At 42.2% G+C, this 18,192-nt stretch overlaps 1 protein-coding gene across 5 annotated transcripts in view; it reads right to left on the reverse strand.

Moving 5' to 3' along the window:
* IQGAP2 (IQ motif containing GTPase activating protein 2) overlaps positions 1-18,192 on the reverse strand; it is a 589,818-nt gene that overhangs the window by 199,964 nt on the left and 371,662 nt on the right. For all 5 annotated transcript variants that reach the window (XM_030193260.1, XM_030193262.1, XM_030193259.1 and 2 more), the window contains 4 exons: positions 17,521-17,684; positions 15,532-15,692; positions 10,064-10,188; positions 2,590-2,753 (listed from right to left, as the gene is read on the reverse strand). In XM_030193260.1, coding sequence (XP_030049120.1) covers positions 2,590-2,753; positions 10,064-10,188; positions 15,532-15,692; positions 17,521-17,684 — 614 coding nt within the window. The remainder of the gene's footprint in view (positions 1-2,589; positions 2,754-10,063; positions 10,189-15,531; positions 15,693-17,520; positions 17,685-18,192) is intronic.

The raw sequence follows: 18,192 nt of genomic DNA on the forward strand, positions 1-18,192 counted from the left end.
CTACTCCCTCCTCCATCAGAGGTACGGGAGGGATGGGGAGGGCTCTGCTAGACCACCAGGGAAGATGGTGGTTGGGATGGCAGCCCACTTGGGCCACCAGGGCTTCTTTTTTGGGTGTTGGGTTAGGGGGATGTCAGGGGGCTGGACCTCCTGCCCCCCCGTCACTGTCTTGGGGATGTGGGGGCTAGGGGGAGCACTATAGCTACCAGGGCCTTGATCACATTTTGGGGGGAGGGGTTGGGGAGCCTACAAGCATGCAAATGCATGCTGGACAGAGATCCCCAATGCTCTACAAACCTTAACCCCTGCTCTGAGAGGGCACAGGGTTTGTTGTGGGAGCAGCACCAATATTTGGCGCATTGCCCTGTGGAGCATTGGGGAGGAATAGGTAATGCCCTGTTTAGCATGCATTTGCACGGTCATTGCGTTCAGAGCTGGCGAGTGTATGTTACATGCACTCACTGGCTTTGATCATCGGGTGAGAGCACATGCGTTTGCTTATGATCATCAGGGCATAAGTGGGCCACTACACTGCAATACATCAGTGTGTTAATTTGCACAGTAGGTCCACAAGCATGCCACAGTGAGGGGCTAAACTAATTGGACAGTGTCACACTGGGATGTCCCACCCACTCACTACTGGAGGGGGACACCAGGAAGTTCGGACCAATCAATTCACAGCTCTAAAGTGATGTCATCAGGGAAGCCCTGCAGGGAGGAGGAGTTGGGACAGCAGCCAGCCAATGCGAGTCCATCTTCAGGGAGATGGGCGTTCTAGGATGTCAGCCGGCCAATAGAAGGAAGCAGCACGAACAGCAGGGGGTGGAACCAAGCCCTGAGTGTTTCCCACAGACGCTGTTTGATGGACCCTTGTCTTCCTTGCATTTTTGGTAAGTCACCATCACTTTTATGCTTTACATTTTGGTATTGCCCCCCCCCCCCCCCCTCAATTTCTTGCCAGTAAAATGTCTGCATGTAAGTTAGCGTACTTTTTTTTTTTTTTGTGCTCCATCTTCCCTGCCTTGTTTCTCCCTTTCTCCTACTTGCGATAATGAAGAACTGGCAGGTCCAGACCTCCCGTTAAAATTTCCACGGTAAAGGTAGGGACTGCTTTTGTGCATGGTGTTGGAAAGGGTAGTGCATTGCATTGCGTGCACATTATAATAGTAATTAGCTCATTATAATAGCTTTGCATTCTGTTTTCGTTAGCTGCTACCGTGACAGGAAAATGGCTCCGAGAATCCTTTTGTGCATGTCCCGGTTTACTACTTGTGAGCTAAATCGGCTAGAACTAGTTTAAAAACCACATTGCTGGCTCGTTAGGTTTAGTGCATCTGGCCCTAAATAAGTACTAATGGATCTCACCAAGCAAGAATGTCTCCCACTAAAAACAATAATAAATATTTTTGCCCATTCAACATAATCTGATTTACTAACATCCACTTGCTGTGTTTTACTGACAAAATTACTGCTAATAAATCCTTGCTGTGTGAAGGCCTCTTTCACATTTTGCAGTGATGTCAAAGGTGAACTATTCTAAAGAGAGATTTTTTTTTTCAGATAGTTTGTCAGGGGTATAAATCTAGAAAGATCTGTGTCACATTGCAAATGAAAAAAAGGAGCACAAAATGATATTTACTTTTGCTTGGTGCTACTGAAAGGATACAGAGATAAGACAACATGAGAAGAATTTTAAAGGGATTTGACCAGGTAAGTAAGCAGTTTACCTGTATAAATTTTCTGGACTGAAAAGTGCTCTCTGCTCAGTAGCTAAAAGTATGTGCATAGGTTTTGGAGAACATGTATTTATAGGTACAGGGTAAAGGGAAGTGGCAGGAGGAGCCAGTAGGCAGAAGATGTTGTCAGATATCTTCCTACTGGTTAGGGCATTTGGCTTTTCTTCTCTTAGGCTTGCCTCTCACAAAAGCAGTGAGGCTCTATTTCAGGGGTTCTCTACAAAGTCCTTGGGGTACATTTAGCTAGTCAGGTTTTCCGGATATCCACTATGAATATGTATGAGAGAGATTTGCATTTTCTAGCCAAGTGCACAGTTTCACCAAGCCACATACTTATACCAGGGGCGTAGCCAGACTTCAACGGGAGGGGAGGCCAGAGCCCAAGGTGGGGGGGGGGGGGTGCATTTTGGCCCACCTCCCCACCGCCTTTGCCCCACCCCACGGCCGCTACCGCCTCCTGCCGCCACTTTCTCCTCCCTGCCACCACTCCCTTCCCCAACCCCCGACAGCTAAAGCGTTTGTCCCGAGCATGCTCAGCTTCATTAAAATGAGCGTGCACAGTGACTGAAAACAGGATAGGACGCCAGGCAATACGAGACCAGCACGGGACAAACACTTTAGCTGGTGGGGGTTGGTGACCCCTGCCAGCCAAACTGGGCACCCCAGGGCCAATTTAGAAGGGCCCAAGCACCCATGGCCCCCATAGATATGCCACTGACTTATACCAGTTTGAACCGTTAACATGCTTGCATTCTTTTCTCCACTTCACACCCGATGTAAAAGAACTGCTGGTGTACAAAGCAGCCTGGAACTTTGAAATAAATAGTGATCACATGAAAGTTTACTGCGCTACCTTGCACTTGTGTGCTTTGCAATGGTGCAGGACATCCTGATAGTGCCAGGCATGTGCCGGGGTCACGTCTTGCAGCTTGGCCATGGGTGACAGCAGTGCATTCAAGGTATTTCCAGGATCTCCTTGATCAATGGCTTCATTAATGAGGCTAATTGCAAGAATCCCTAAGGAAGAGGGGATAGGGCAGGTCATTCCAACTTTAATCATCGGTACATTGAAACGCAAAATGAAATGGTTAAAATGAAAGCTCTGGGTATTTAAACCAAATCAATTAGTGATGCCACTCTTTATTAGTGATCATTTCAGTCACTCAAAGTTAGTGCAAGTCTAGAAGCAAGGCACTTTTTTTTTTAATATTCCTCTTTAATTAGCATGTTTGCCAAACTATATAAAACTGCAAGACAATTTATAGTACACACTAACATCATTGGCTGTATCATACCAGGGCCAAGCACAGCATATTCCAATTTTAATGGACTATTGTTCTAAGCCAAAGTAAAATTAGCAATTAACAGCCAAATTTAGTGTGCATGTTATCAGTCATCAAATATGAGATTTAACACTAAATATACTGAAGGACATAAAATCTGGTGGTTAGTGGCAAATAATGCTGATTTGTTACCCCACTAGATCTAAATGGACTATGATGACACCTCCCCATCCCCTCTGAATGAAAGCTTACCCCCTAGTTACTCCATCTGACAGCATGAAATAAGTTATAGGACCAGGAGAGATCAGACCCACTTCCAGTTTCTCAATGCAAGACAGTGCTGGCTGTGCAGGTTCGTAGGGGAGGAGGAGAAAGCTCTCTGCTGCCATCATTTATTCTATATTAGTAGATGAGATATGGTTAGGAGGTGTCTTCTCAACAGCAGGAGACAGAATGAGCCCGAGAAGGCTCGTTCTGCCTGGGAAACGCATCCTTCATTGAGGCTTGGGAGTTGGTGAGGGTGGGCAGGGAAGGCTGGGGAGACAGCACTGTTACTCAATCTGAGGCTGGACTAGGTTAAAGAGGGCATGTTTTAAGGCTCATTGGAACGTACCTTCACTTAGGAGGAGAAGGAGGGCAGAGAGGCAAGGTGTCAGCCCATTCCAAGCCTTTATTAGTCATTGGAGACAAGTACAAAAAACTAACTACACCTTGAGATGATGTTAGTTAAGTTTGTACTTTACTTAGGAGGGGAATGAGGATTAATGCAAAGAACTTTAACTTGGTTTTAATATTAATGGACTGCTTTGCATGCAACTCAGTTCATTAACATTTTAATTGCATTAGTCCAAGTTGCTATTTTCACAAACCAATGCAAACATGTATTACGGTGTGTTCAACATGTGTTAACACTGCATTAGCCTTAAACTTTGGTACACTGACCCCTAAAATTGAGAAGATAAGGTTTATAGCACTAACAACAAATTTGTCTCACTTCTTGCTAAATAGTAGATGCATAAAAGTTAAAAGGGAGTTATTTTGATGGCAAGATTGGAATGGATGAATGATATGTGATTTTAATGAAGCACAATCACGAGCACAATATACCCCAAGGGAAGTGAAATAATTATGTGAATGTGTGTGTATATCGCATTGTGGGTTGGTTTGTGTAAGATATGTGGGGGAAGAGAAATCAGGGTGTCATGAATTAACATATTCCTCCTTTAGGTTTAAACAAATGTTGAACTGTATGTTTTATTATCCATGTATCAGAAGGTAATATGAAATGTACCATAATTTATGGGCGGAGGTTTGAGCTCAAGTCTAACAACATTTAATGTGAATAGTCCATGACTTATACATATGTATTATAGATATACGCATACATCGGTGAGTAAGATCTACTTGGGCGCAGCTGTATGTACATACACAAATATTAGGAGGTGGAACATCATATGTGCAATGATGGTTCCATTGTGACACCACCACATATTCCTCTTGGGGATATAATGGGTGTAAACGGTATGGTCTGAGCACATTTAAAACAATTTAAAACACTTTAGCATTTTTTTAAAGTGCATATATATATATATATATATATATATAAAAAGATAACTTATTCTGAACCCAAGTTTACTATAGTGAATCATCCTTTTGGCACCAGCTCATATCTAGTCTCAAAGAGCCCACCAAGAGTCTAGGGAAAAAAAAAGAAACCTGTGCATGTGCCAGTGCTCCCTCCTCTGCGATGATGCTCCTCCCCCTCAGTCCATTCCATTGCTTAGATAATTTATTTTGTTTGTTTCCAAAGATTGGCTAGAAGTAGAGAAGTAGCCTAGTGGTTAGTGCAGTGGACTTTGATCCTGGGGAACTGGGTTCGATTCCCACTGCAGCTCCTTGTGACTGCGCACATCACTTAACTGTCCATTACCCCAGGTACAAATAAGTACCTGTATATACTGGATGGTCTCACAAACAGGACAAGGCAACAAAACTTTTTATTGCCCCACGAGAATGGTAAAACGTTTTTTCCTGTGGTAAAAATCTCTTCTTCCCTACAGGTCTCACATACAGGATACTGTAGCCATCAACAATCAGAGTCAGAGGCCATCTCCATGGCTTTCCTTCTGCCGCATCCCGCCCTCTCTACTGCAACTTCCTGTTTAGCATCAGCCACCTTGCATTTAATACAAGTTGGTGAATGCACCCTCCCTGCTTTAAAGAACTGATATTACATAAAATAAGACCTATGTAAGACTCCAAACTGACATTCCTGAAACCAGGCCCCGGAGATCAGTTTGGGGATAACAGAAGCCAGAATGTCCCACCCATCCAACGGAATACCAAGATCTCTAACCCATTTATGCTTCGTCCTCAAAATCTTTCTCCTTCTGTACCCATTGAAGGGTCTTATGTATGTAGGAAATAGAGACTCCTTGCACTAAAATATTATGAAAAAAATCTCTCTGTTTGGCTCCCATTCCATGTCTGAACGCACCCATTGACAAGGTAGCAACATAATGCCAAACCTGAGAGCAGGCAAATCTCTGACCCCAACTAACTACCAGACAGCATTGAAAATCCGCAAAGGGGAGGATACTCCTATCTGTGGCCAAAACATGCTCCAAACAGGGTACACCTTGATGTTCCCAATCCAGAAAGACTGCATTATCCATCCCAGGTTCAAATCCCCATTTTCCTAAGGGGGAAGCAGATCCAGGACCCAAGGGTCCCCCGCCCCCCAACAACCCAATCAGCACTTTCCATACCTCCCACTTTGGCTTAAGCACCACACTGCACCGCAACTGCACAGGAATCTGATTCAATGGAGTGTGAAACAAATGCAAATAGTTATACGGGGCAAAAAAGGCCTGCTCAAATTCAAGTGGAGTAAATTGGCACTTCAAGCAAATCCAATCTCTCAAATACAATAAAAGGCAAGTCCTATTATACTAGAGAAAATCCGGAATCCCCAGGCCGTCCCTAGCTCAATTTCCTAACCCACCCAACAGAACTGGGCAAACAACCGATATAGACTGGCTAAATCTTTCCTCTTTAAGCTGATGGGAAGAGTCTGTAGCAAGTACAACCACCTGGTGAATATGACTATATGTATGAGGTGACCATGCCCTACAATGAGACTGGCAAGTCCCCGCCAGCTATCTAGTTGCAGTCGAGTGGCTTCCAACATCACAAAAACATGATATAATTGACACGTCTAAGGGGAGATGAATACCCAAATACTTAAATGAAGGCTGTGCCCAAAATGAAAATCGATCCCCAGAGGGCCTTAACTGACACTGATGAAAGGACAGTCTCTGACTTATGAAGATTTAATCAAAGCCCCACATATCCCCATACTCCTGTACCAGTTCTAACAAAGCCGACAATGATTCCCTAGGATTCAAAATATGCACCAAGATGTCATCAACAAAGTAGTCGCCTTAAACAGGGAGAACCAACTGCATGCCACAAATATCAGGTCTAGAATGCAGATCCCCGCAAAAATGAATCTCGAGGCAAACAAAAACTTTGCAGGACAGAGAGCATCCCTGTTGAGTACCACATAAAATGGGAAATGGATCAGAGGCACAACCATTAACACCGAAGCCTGAGGACAAGAATAAAAGCCTTAAGCCCAGAGACAAACAACCCCGAAACCCATAATGCTCCAAAGTCGCATATAAAAAGTCTGACCATACTGGTCAAACGCCTTTCAGCATTGAAGCTGAACAAAAGGGACTCCGACCCATCATGCTCTCTCTGCTCCAAAAAAAGTAAGACTTTTCTAAGATTTTTGGTGATATACCTTCCTTGAACAAAACCGACCTGAGATTCATAAAGCAAAGATGGCAACACTCATGCTAGTCTATTCACCATAACCTCGGCTAACAGTTTAGCCTCATAATTCAGCAACGATATCAGCCTATAAGATTCTGGAACTAAAGGGTCCTTCCCCGGCTTTGGAAGAACTATGATTTGTGCCAAGCTACGAGATTGGGGGGGGGGGAGCCTCCACATTAATCATCATATTATACATTCTAGTTAAGGGGACTCACCACTTCCTCTCCCATGAGCTTGTAAAATTCCACCCAGCCTAATGATCCTCCTCACCTTCTCAGGCTCATTTAGATGAGATAACTCTGATGGAGTTAAAGACGGAAGGGGCATTCCCTCAAGATACAAATTCGCTGGCACTCATCCAGAGGCTCAACATACAACTTCTTATAATAAGAAACAAAAATAGCATTAATGGTGTGATCCTCCGTAACTTGGCTGCCAGCCACACCTTTAAGTGTCAAAACCCTACTGTATCTGACTTTATAAGAAATCAGCTTAGCCAACAGAGAACCACTTTTATTCCCATATTTATACAACTGAAACCTATAATAGGCCAGGGGTTTCACTGCCTGTTGGTGAAGCATCTCATTGAGCAGTTTGCATTTCCAGCAGCTGTAGTTTACATTGCAAATTGCGCTCATGGCCAAACCACCAACGCATACTAAGTGTCTCTCTAATCTCAAATTTCCCGATCTCTCAGTTTTTTTTGGGGGGGGGGGGGTGGGGTGGGGTGACAGCCTTCACCCCCTGCAATTGTTGTAAAATTTTTGTGCGCTTTATGGGGGAATTTATACTCCCAGCAATCCAAGTAAAAACCTTCAGTTAAAGAGTTAATATCTGGACCAACCAGCACAAGAACAAGATTATTAACCAAAGGGACAACTGTCGTAGCCACCGGCCTCCTCACTTTGCCCCACCAAAGTAAAACCCAATGGGCTGATGATCAGAAGTGAACCCGGGCGCTAGAGGCCAACAGCACCATACTAGCACCTGTGTTTGCACTCGCCCGATGATCAGAGCCAGTGAGCGTGTGTAATAACACGCTTGCCAGCTCTGAACGCTAACTGCACGCAAATGCATGTCAGTCACAAACAGAAGGCAAATTGCTCTACATGAAGGAGAAAGCATCAAGCTCGAAACAGTAGAGCAAAGGAAAGGAACCTCTCGCAGGTGTCCAAACAAAGTTTTTATTGAAAAGTTCTTGTAAAGCAAAGCAGGGAGATCAGACAACTCGTGTTTCGACCTACATGGCCTGCATCAGGGGTCTAGGAAATCGTCATGCAATACGTGTTCCTAGATTAGTTGTCTAAAAGGCAAAATCTCCACACAGTGGTCTCTCAAAGAGTAAAGCTCTCATCAAACACAATGGCAGTGAAAAGAGCTGTATCTGTGAGGGTAGGAGACTTGCTCCTGATTTTGCTGGTTCCAATTGAAAAATGGCAACCAGGATCTCCCGTGGCAGTCTCTGCAGCCATTTCAACGGCACAAAAATCAGTAGGATTTGTTTCTGCCCCCAAAGATGCTTTTAGACCACCGAGCCTTCCCTAAGGTAGCCCGGGGGAAGAGTGAGTTCTAGGTTTCAGCCGAAAAAGTACAGGCATTTTCGGATGAAATCGGAATCCGGATTTCATGCAAATCAGAACCAAAACCGAAATTCAGTTGGCCTCTAAACTACAGTCAATCAGGTTTTTGGGATATCCGCAATGAATGTTCATAAGGGTCAATTTGGATGCACTGCTTCCTTAGTAGGCAAAACTATCTAATGCATATTCATAGTGGATATCCTGAAAACTTGACCTGCTGGGGGTCCCCTCAAAACAGTTTGAGATTTAACTATAATGAAATTAAGATGTAAAGGATACAATAATTTTTGCATGTGTGCACAATAGGGTCTTGAAAGCAGAATCTCTTAAATTCCCTCTTCGTCTGCTATGTTAGGAGTCTGGCTGTGATCCTTCAGTATTGTAGTTCAACATCAGAAAATGTCTTTGGAAACTGAAGTGAACTCGTGTCAATTTTAGTTCATTGCCCTCAATATAAGGCTGCGAGATGCAGTTTTGCAATATTAGCTCCTGCATATTTTACACACTACTCCATCTCAAGGGACGCAAGGCAAAATGGAGTTCCAACATGTCTGAACCCACCAGATGGTCAAAAAAAGTATTGAAGGGATGGCTATAGCAGTCTTAGAGCTGATCATACAATAATCTTAGTTGGTAATAGAGTTCTCACCCATTGATCAGCATAGAATTTAGAGCCCGATAACTGTTCGACTATGCTGGTGACTCCCAGACAAAGTTCTGCTGACATCTCTCTTTAAAACAGCTTGTCAGTTAGTTAAATGTTTGGTAGTTAGGGAAGCTTGACTAGTGCTTAGTGGCAGACCAAGAGGTTGTTTCTTATTTATTTTTACCTCAAGTGATGTTGCAGTTTCTTCAGGCCACCAAGGGAATGCTGTCTGATGTGCCTCTGCAGCAAGGGTTGGAGTGAAAGTCAAAGCACACTCAAAGCACTGTTACCTCTGCTTCTTTATGCCTGACTGATGAGGAGAGAGCAGTAACCTAAACTCTAGCTACTGCATTTCACCCCGGCAGTAAAAGGGTCAGAGCTGAGGCTCAAAAGATAGAAAGCACAGTTTCTGAACCATGTGAGGAGATAAAATGGCTACTGCTCCACTTGCATCATTTCCAGCAGACTCCCACTCCCTGGCAACACTACCACCATCTGTGGCTCGTGATGTGGATGAGGGAATGCTTGCAATAAATATCATGCTGTCTTCTTTGTGTGAAGTTGAATGTAGAGAGAGAGAGAAAGAGAGAAGATCTGCTCCTACTGAGAAAGCAGATGATGTAGACTGAGGGAGAAGAACAATGGTCACACAGGAGGGAGAACTCACACATGTCCAAAGAGGAGTTCTACATTCTTCTAGACTCTGGGAGAGTAGATTCAACCTCATGCCTTCAGGATAACATCACCCATGAATGAATGATTCTATTCTGCTTATCCAAGGAAAATGCACCAATACAATAATCATTACAAAACTATTTTAGAAAACGTACATGTAAATTTGACAAATTCCTGTTCAGGTTATTACACATTCCAGTAGTTCACAAAATGCACAGTAGTTCTGGGGAGGGAAAAGATCATCAAGTATTCTTTTTCTGTCTTCCACCACATTTATAGCAATCCCATCTGAATACTTACGTTCATGCTCCTCCTGCACTTCTAAGTTAACCCGATCTATACAGTTCTGGGTATCATTCCAGTTCAAATATGCTTGACCTTGAGATGAAACTTCAGATTTCACGGATGCTAGGGTGCTAGCATAGCTGTCAAAAAAGGCACACAAACATACAAGCATGACTGTGTAATGTGTCTGAGCAAAATCAACCAACTGAAATTCAGCAATGGGGAGTCAGTACCATCACAACCTATTAACCAACAATTCAAACATGAAAGTAAAGGTGAAATGCCCCTGTAGCTGTATGATAAAAAAGAAATTCTTTTTACATTGAACTTTATTTTATTCTGTAATGTGGGATTTGTTATATAGCAAAATAAGTTCTGTATCTTATCCAGTGGCATACCAGATTCTCTTCCCTCTCTCAAAAGGCTGCAAATGCAATTTTTAATGTATACCCTATTGTGGGTGACTGACTATTTATTGTCACTTTACTAGTCCCATGAATAAGCCAAGAATGCTATCCTACACCATTACTGTGTTATAAAAACTGTCCCTATACCACCATATATGCTAACATCAAGACATGAAGGTCGAAAAAATCCAGTTATCTAGATTGCCAAGTGGCTATTAGGATTACTTGGTCACTTGACTGCCTGGTGAGAAAGTGGTGCATCTCATGCATCACCTAAATAAGATTTTAGACAGTGCTGGGCGAGGAGCCGGTTGTCTTGGTACATAGGAATGTGTGGGAGGGAGGTTCCAAATTTAGGCTCTTAGATAGAAAGTTGAATTCCAGAACCTCAAGGGTAGCATTCCCAGAAATGTTTCTCATTCTTCATGCAGGACCCATGAGGCAGGCAGAGTCCCAGAGTCTCTTACTAAACTTTCCAAGAATGTGTCTTGGTTTTCTTGATGTAAACCACTTAGAACCTGGTGGTAGATGCGGTATAAAAGTAAAGGTGTAATGCAATGGCAACATGCAATCACCATCCCCCTCAGTCTCATCCAATCTCTACCAACACATTTAGGAACCTTCAGGCTATCAACCCTTGCACTCTCTCCACCACTGTTTTCTCTCTCTTCTCATCTACTATGTTATCCAAATCTGTCATAAGAACATAAGAATAGCCATATTGGATCAGACCAATGGTCCATCTAGCCCAGTATCCTGCTTCCAACAGTGGCCAATCCATGTCACAAGTAACTGGCAGAAACCCAAAGTAGTAGCAACATTCTATGATACCAATCCCTGGGCAAACAGTAGCTTCCCCCATGTCTCTCTCAATAGCAGACTATGGACATTTCCGCCAGGAGCGTCCAAACCTTTTTTAAACCCAGATACACTAACTGCTGTTACCACATCCTCTGGAAACGAGTTTCAAAGCTTATCTATTTTTGGAGTGAAAAAATATTTCCTCCTATTTGTTTTAAAAGTATTTACATGTAATTTCATTGAGTGTCCCCTGGTCTTTGTACTTTTTGAAAGAATAAAAAATTGATTCACTTTTACCTGTTCTACACCACTCAGAAATTTCTAGACCTCAATCATAACCCTCCTCAGCTGTCTCTTTTCCAATCTAAAGAGCCCTAATCTCTTTAGTCTTCCTTTCATCATACGAGATGAGTTCCACCCCCTTTATCATTTTGGTCGCTCTTCTTTAAACCCTTTCTAATTCTGCTATATCTTTTTTGAGATACGGCAACCAAAACTGAACACAATACTCAAGATGAGGTTGCACCGTGAAGCGATACAAAGGCATTATAATATTCTTGGTCATATTTATCATCCCTTTCCTGATAATTCCTAGCATACTGTTGCTTTTTTGGCTTTCACTGCACACTGGGCAGAAGATTTCAGTGTACTGTCTACAATGACACTTGTCAATGAGGCTGTTTCTTCATATAATACAATTCTCTCCTCTGTTCTGGAAACTTTCAGTCTTGTACTGTAAGGTGTAGCAAACTGTACACTGGGCTGACCTCCAGAATCTACTACCTACATTCTTGTGCCCCCCTCTTCTGAGCACCTTTGGCTAAATTCCCTCACCCATGCTGACTTCATACATTTCACATTCTTGCACTTCCTTCCAGTATGCTCTCGCACTTGCCAAACAATACTACTTCCATTTCACAAACTCTTGGCTCCAACCCTCACTGTCTCTTGCCACACTGAACTCTCTCCTTAAACTGCCTCCATCTCCAAACACCTGCCTTCACTTTCTTCTCAGACTATGGCTGAGTACTTACTTCCATGACACGATTCACAAGATTAACCTTGAGTTTTCCACTAGGTCACTTCCATCTCCCCTTCCCACTACTTCATTCTCACAATCGTCCTTCAATCCCTGCCATCTTTTCTTCCTTTTTAAGATCACTGAAAGGGAAACTGCATATTTTCTCTTCCAAACTCTCGCTACCTGTTCCTCTGATCCCAATCTCACCCATCCACTCAGCTCTGTCTCTCCTACTGTCATCCCTTCTGTCATATCCTCATTTTTTCACTTTCTACTTCAACTGTTCCTGATGCCTTCAAACATGATGTGGTTACACCACTCCTCAAGAAATCTTCATTGGACCCTACCTGCCCTTCCAACTATCATCCCATCTCCCTTTCTTATCCAAGCTGTTCAGCACCATGACCTTGACTGTCTCATCTCAAGATATTCTTGATCCACAACAATCTGGCTTTTGTCCTCTACTTGCTGAAGTCTCCAGAGATCTATTCCTGGCCAGATCCAAAGGCCTTTATACTCAATTCTCATCCTTTGCAACTTATCTGCTGTTTTTTTGACATGGCTGATCACCACCTACTCCTTGATACCCTGGAGGAAAGGAGAAATCAGGGTGATCTGATACAGACATTCAAATATTTGAAAGGTATAAATCTGCAGACAAACATTTTCCAGAGACAGGAAGGCAGAAGAACTAGAGGACATGAATCAAGGTTGAAAGAGGACTGACTCAGAAATAATGTCAGGAAGTATTTTTTCACTGAGAGGGTGGTAGGTACCTGGAATGCCCTTCCACGGGAGGTGGTGGAGATGCAAATGGTAATGGAATTAAAAAATGCATGGGATAAACATCCCTGTTTGGAAGGAATGGATCCAAAGAAGCTTAGCGAAGATTTGGTAGCAACACCACTAATTGGGAAGCAAAGCCAGTGCTGGGCAAGACTTCTACGGTCTGTGCCCTGATCGTGGTTGAATAGATTTGGATGGGTTGCTGTGCCACTTATCCATCAGTGTCACTAGATTCATATAATCCCTCTCTTCAGGTCACTGCATTGATGTCCTATCCATTTCCTGTGTACAATGCATTTATTCTGCAGCTCCTCAGTATCTCTCCTCTCATCTCTCCCTACATTCCTCCCTGGGAAGTCTATTTATCTCACTCTTATCTGTATCCTTCTCCTCCATTGCCAACGCGTGACTCTATTCCTTTTATCTTGCTGTGGAATAGTTTTCCTGAGTAGGTATGTCATGCTCCGTTTCTGGCCCTATTCAAATCTAGGCTAAAAGCCTATCTTTTTCAGTGCCCATGTTGTTTTAATCACTACCATAATAAATAACTCTCTAATCTCTTATTTGTCCTGTTTGACCATTTTGAATACATTGTACGCTTTGTCAAGTGGGGATCTCTCTTACATGTTTTGGGTACAGTACTACGCCTTGTAAGTGCTATAGAAATAAGTAGTAATACTAAGTAGCCTATACTGAAAAGACAGGCTCCTTTTTAACCAAGATGGAAGCAGAGACTGCTGGTATTAAAATATGGTAGAGAAGATTTTAAATTGGACACTGGGGAAAACCAGACAGACACTCAGATGTACATGGTTTGGAGTGAAGTATCTTTGAAGGATAGTATGAGAACAGGAAAGTTAGGGCACAAGTAACCCAGGTGCCTTTAAGGGAAAAGGAGACAGACAGTACAGATTTGTTAACTACTAAGCAGGTCATAGATGAAACAAAAAAAACAAACACACACACACATTTTGAAATGTAGAATGGTAAAAGCCTAAAAAATATGATGGGAGAATTAGAATATATAGCACAAATTGAACAGGTACATATAAATAAATAGACACACCACAGGAAACAGAGGTTGAGACAATGACTTCCACACTGGAGTAATGAATTAAAGAGGCTTTTTATTGAGGTACCACAAAGAGACCTGACAGGAGGGCTGTGTTTTGGTAGACAAACCTGCCTGCTTCAAGGGACACAAGAAAACATTCCAATAACTACAGTACTGTGTATGGTGTCAAAAAATAACACCAGCTCAGAGCAGGTGTTAGGATGTTTGAAGAGAAGATTTCTCATGAATCTCTTTAAATAATCTGCAGGTTTTTCTTTAATTTTGAAGCAGAAGAAAGCCTATGCAAGTTCCTGAGCATCAATAATGAGAAACAAATGTGAGAGCATCCAAGCAAATCCAAAAGTGAAAGCACACATTGGTGCCTGTTTCCTGCATTTTAATATAAGCCTTCTGCGTAAAAAATTTTAAAAAATTGAAAAGCTTATATTTAAAGGTGCAGAAAACAGACACCAATGTGCGCTTCATGGTCAGGTTTGCCCGGCACATGCAAACAGGTGCTGGGCTTACAAAGAAACTCTTCTGTGCGTACACCAAGTACATCCACCTTCCTTGCTTTCGCTTTCAGCACGCATATGATTTCCTTGGTAAGCTAATTTTGTGCACTGTTGGCTTACTGTGGGAGAACAGGAGCTGAGACACAATGACCAAGGAGCACATCCTCCTTCAAGAGAGAATTCAGTTCAGGGCTCTTTATCTCCACCTGCTGGTAGATGGTTATAACACGCAAATCTCTGGATTCATTTGCTGCAGACGATAAGGAATGTATGATTTCAATTTCAATATTGACCGGAGAGATGTCAGAACATGAAATCATTGGGACGTAAATTCCCTAGATGAAATAAATGGAGCAGCTAGCAGGAGCCAACAGGGAGAATTATGGGGTCTGCTTGGCAACAACAATCATAACATGAACAAATCTGAGTTAACTGGAGTGAAGTCACTGCAAAATATAGGGCACCTATGATAAAATGAGGAAATGGTTTAAAAGAGCTAAAAGAGCAGCTTGCAATGGTTAAGACTTTAACTTAGGTGTTGCTGTTTTAAAATAGCATCTTGGAAACCCAGACCACATATATTCCATGTATTAAAATTTTTCAAATGAGAATTTTAGTGAACTGTACTGTCTTGGTGGGCTAATTCCAATATTAACTGTTGACCTCACTGGTGTTTACAGAGGTTAAGCCAAATGAGAAAGAAGAAAATTGACATGTTATTCTCCATTACTTCCATTTTTAAAGCACAGCGGCATCCGTACAATTCCTTTCATCTGAAACACCAGGTGCGCACACTTTTGGAGGATGAATATTGTTGCAACTTTGCTGATAAAAATTAGAGCATTAACATTACATTTTCCTGTTTTACCCATGCAGATCTCTTCACTTCCATAACATACCGCTGTAGATTTTCCACCTCCAGATTATTGAGTCCCATGGAAGAGCTGCTGAGATGAGACTGCACTGCTTGCATATCATTTGTTTCCAAGGCCTGGTTCAGCAATGCGATAGCAGACAACATTTCCACAGCTACAGTCAGCTCTTCATGAGATAGGTAGTTCTGTCAAAATCAAGTTAAAAATCATATTAAAACAAAAATAGAGTATCAAAGCAGGAGAGAACTGTATTGGATGCCACCAGTCTGACATCTACATATTACATCTTATGAACTGTAGAAGTAAGCCTTCTTTTCACAATGAGATGAGCACCAGCAGTAAATTTGAGAGAGACTGAAATCATTTCCAACATAACCCTAGCTCCGGTGGAAGGTTCACTCCTGCACCGGAATATGCCAAACTAACCCATTTAGAGATATTACCCCTTCAGAGAAGAAAAACTTGGACAGAGCTTTATTCATGTTACTTGTTAATTATTTTTAGAAAAGCCAGATTAGAAGAACCGTACATCAGAGGAACATTTGGTGTGTAATCTTGTGCACTGTGGGGTAATCTTATAAAGCATTTTCTCTGTGTGAAGTATTTTTTGCTTATGGAAAAGGGTTCTTACAAAATTGTTAAAAAAGACATACATTAAGAACATACTTACTTTTTATCTGGTAGTTTGAGTAGAGGACAGAGTTACAATGTACAGAGTTACAATGTACATGCATTTTTATAAAATACACATGCACATAGAGATAACATCTTATTCATTGGAAATTCTGTAAGCATTACATCATCAGTGTACTAGAAAAGCATTGGCATGCTCTACATTTCATTACAACGTAACCCGCAGTGACTTAAATATCACCATGGTAATTTAAGAGAAGCTGTGTTAGGGTTTAACTCCTTAACAAAGCTTGCTGAATTTCTCCCTTAATGTGCATAAAATTGATTTAGCTTGTACTACATTTTTTAAGGTGCACCAATGAATACACATCCCTTGTGAAAGCATCTAAAAAAAAAAATCTAAGCTATGCATTTAACTGTTTAAATAAGATATATACTATTATGTAATTTTATATCAAGCAGCAAACACAGCTATTTTATGGCTGAGAAAAATGCTATTTTTCCACAACAAAATACATTTTTAAGGTCCAGTTCCTATTTGGCTCTACAGCAAAAGCAACAAGCTGGAGGAGGAAGGATTGTTAGTCCTGGATACCATGAAACTGATAGAGCTAATCTATTATTGGCGGGTTCAGTTCATCCAGGGATACCTCCGGGCTACTGTCTCTAGAACCGGAAAGTAGGTTATACATTCCTCTGTTCCTGCCCTTCCTTCCACCTTTTCCCCTCTTTGCTATTCCTTTAAGCCTTCTGCATTCCCACTATTCCCCTCCTTTTCTCAAACCCATATGAGGAAGGCAGTAGTTTTTAAAGGTGCCATCTCTCTATTAGTTTCTTTCAGTCCCATATGAACCACAAACCTTTGAAAACCACGTGCTTGAATAGCATTAAAGGAAGTGGACATTAGGGAAGAGTGTGAGCATTTAAATCCAGCACCTCTTCCTCTGGCTCCCCCCCTCTGACAAATGGTCTAGCAACTCCTCTCTCTCTCAGCCCCCCCCCCCCCCCCAGATCCAGAGGGCTCAGGTAGTGGCAAGAATTCATATAAACTACCCATAGTAGGCTGGGAATGTTCCCTCTGCTGCAACTTTCTCTTCCCGGCAGAGCTGTACATGGCAAAGGGAAGGCTCCAGGGATGGCCACAGGGAGAGTCTGTGAATCTCTGTTGCTGCTAGCACTTTCTGAAAGTTGAAGTTACACTTGGGGGGGGGGGGGGGGGAGAGAAGGAGGGGCATGGACAGAGATATCAATGCAAAAGTCGGCTCAGGCACCAAAATCCCTCAAGTTGGCTCCATCATCAGCAAAGTTATCAAGTGTGCAAGATGAAAAATGTAACTAAAAAATATCATAGGTCATTGCACCTATCTGTTAAAATCTTACCTCTGCATTTTGGCTTTGAAGGTTGAAAAGTTCACTCTGATACAAAGCAGCAGCAAATGGATGAACCTCTGGGAGTTTGGCCTTGGGATGCATCAGTGCGGCCAGGGTTTCCCCAAGATTACCTGTCCGGATCGCTGAATTAATTCTTTCAACAGCATCAAGCACTGTAAGATGAGAAGACTGACATTAAAATCTAAACTGTCTAGTCTACTAGCTATAAGCAGAAGCCAAACTGATTCCAATTTAAACAGTAACTTATGGCCTGGATTGGTCATTTTTGGAAGCAGGATACTGGGCTAGTATGACAATTCTTATGTTCTTATGCTAAGTGCCTAATAAGGCATTTCTAACTAGTTTCCCAATGAGCTTTTATCTGTGATCCAGTAGTCTACAATGTTCATTTTTTCTCTTATTTTCCAAATGAATCACTACAAATTGAAATGGAAAGCCCCCTTCCTGTAGCTCCACTGGACCCTCCTTATCCATGGAAGATTTCTCTCACATATTTTACTCTGAAAACAAAGCAAATCTGTGCTCATTTATGTATAATATAATGTGGGTCACAGAGAGGTAAAGTCTCATGGAGTATCACATGCACAATATTAATTTTAGACCTAATTATTCATCTTTCCAAACCCAAGCTTAAGGTGTTACAATTAGTAACAGCTGGAA

The sequence above is a fragment of the Microcaecilia unicolor genome, chromosome 2, assembly GCF_901765095.1.
Source record: "Microcaecilia unicolor chromosome 2, aMicUni1.1, whole genome shotgun sequence".
Classification (NCBI taxonomy): domain Eukaryota; kingdom Metazoa; phylum Chordata; class Amphibia; order Gymnophiona; family Siphonopidae; genus Microcaecilia; species Microcaecilia unicolor.